The 234-nt window shown below is 42.7% G+C and overlaps 1 protein-coding gene across 1 annotated transcript in view; it reads left to right on the top strand.

Moving 5' to 3' along the window:
- The window catches only part of LOC119591387, a gene marked incomplete in the record, with an annotated part of 32,034 nt that overhangs the window by 30,835 nt on the left and 965 nt on the right, over nt 1-234 (top strand). The window contains 1 exon segment of the mRNA XM_037940126.1: nt 106-234. Within this exon segment, the coding sequence (XP_037796054.1) occupies nt 106-234 (129 nt within the window).

The raw sequence follows: 234 nt of genomic DNA, 5'->3' as shown, positions 1-234 counted from the left end.
AAGAGGAATTTGCAAGTAGCACCCGTGCATGAAAAAATGAAATAGTACATAGAATTAAATAGACTGTAAGTTTCATATCACTAACATGAAAATGGACACATCCAGATTGAGAACGCCATCGTCGAGGACATACGAAAGGACTTCAAAGAGCAATTCATAGAAGACAATGTCGCTCTTGAAACCTTCACGGACGAGGCCTACTCGGACGAGAGCGAGAGCGACGAGGACTATTCC

Source organism: Penaeus monodon, chromosome 28, assembly GCF_015228065.2.
Source record: "Penaeus monodon isolate SGIC_2016 chromosome 28, NSTDA_Pmon_1, whole genome shotgun sequence".
Classification (NCBI taxonomy): domain Eukaryota; kingdom Metazoa; phylum Arthropoda; class Malacostraca; order Decapoda; family Penaeidae; genus Penaeus; species Penaeus monodon.
The sequence above is the reverse complement of the archived record's forward strand: the minus strand, read 5'-3'. Positions and strand labels throughout refer to the sequence as shown.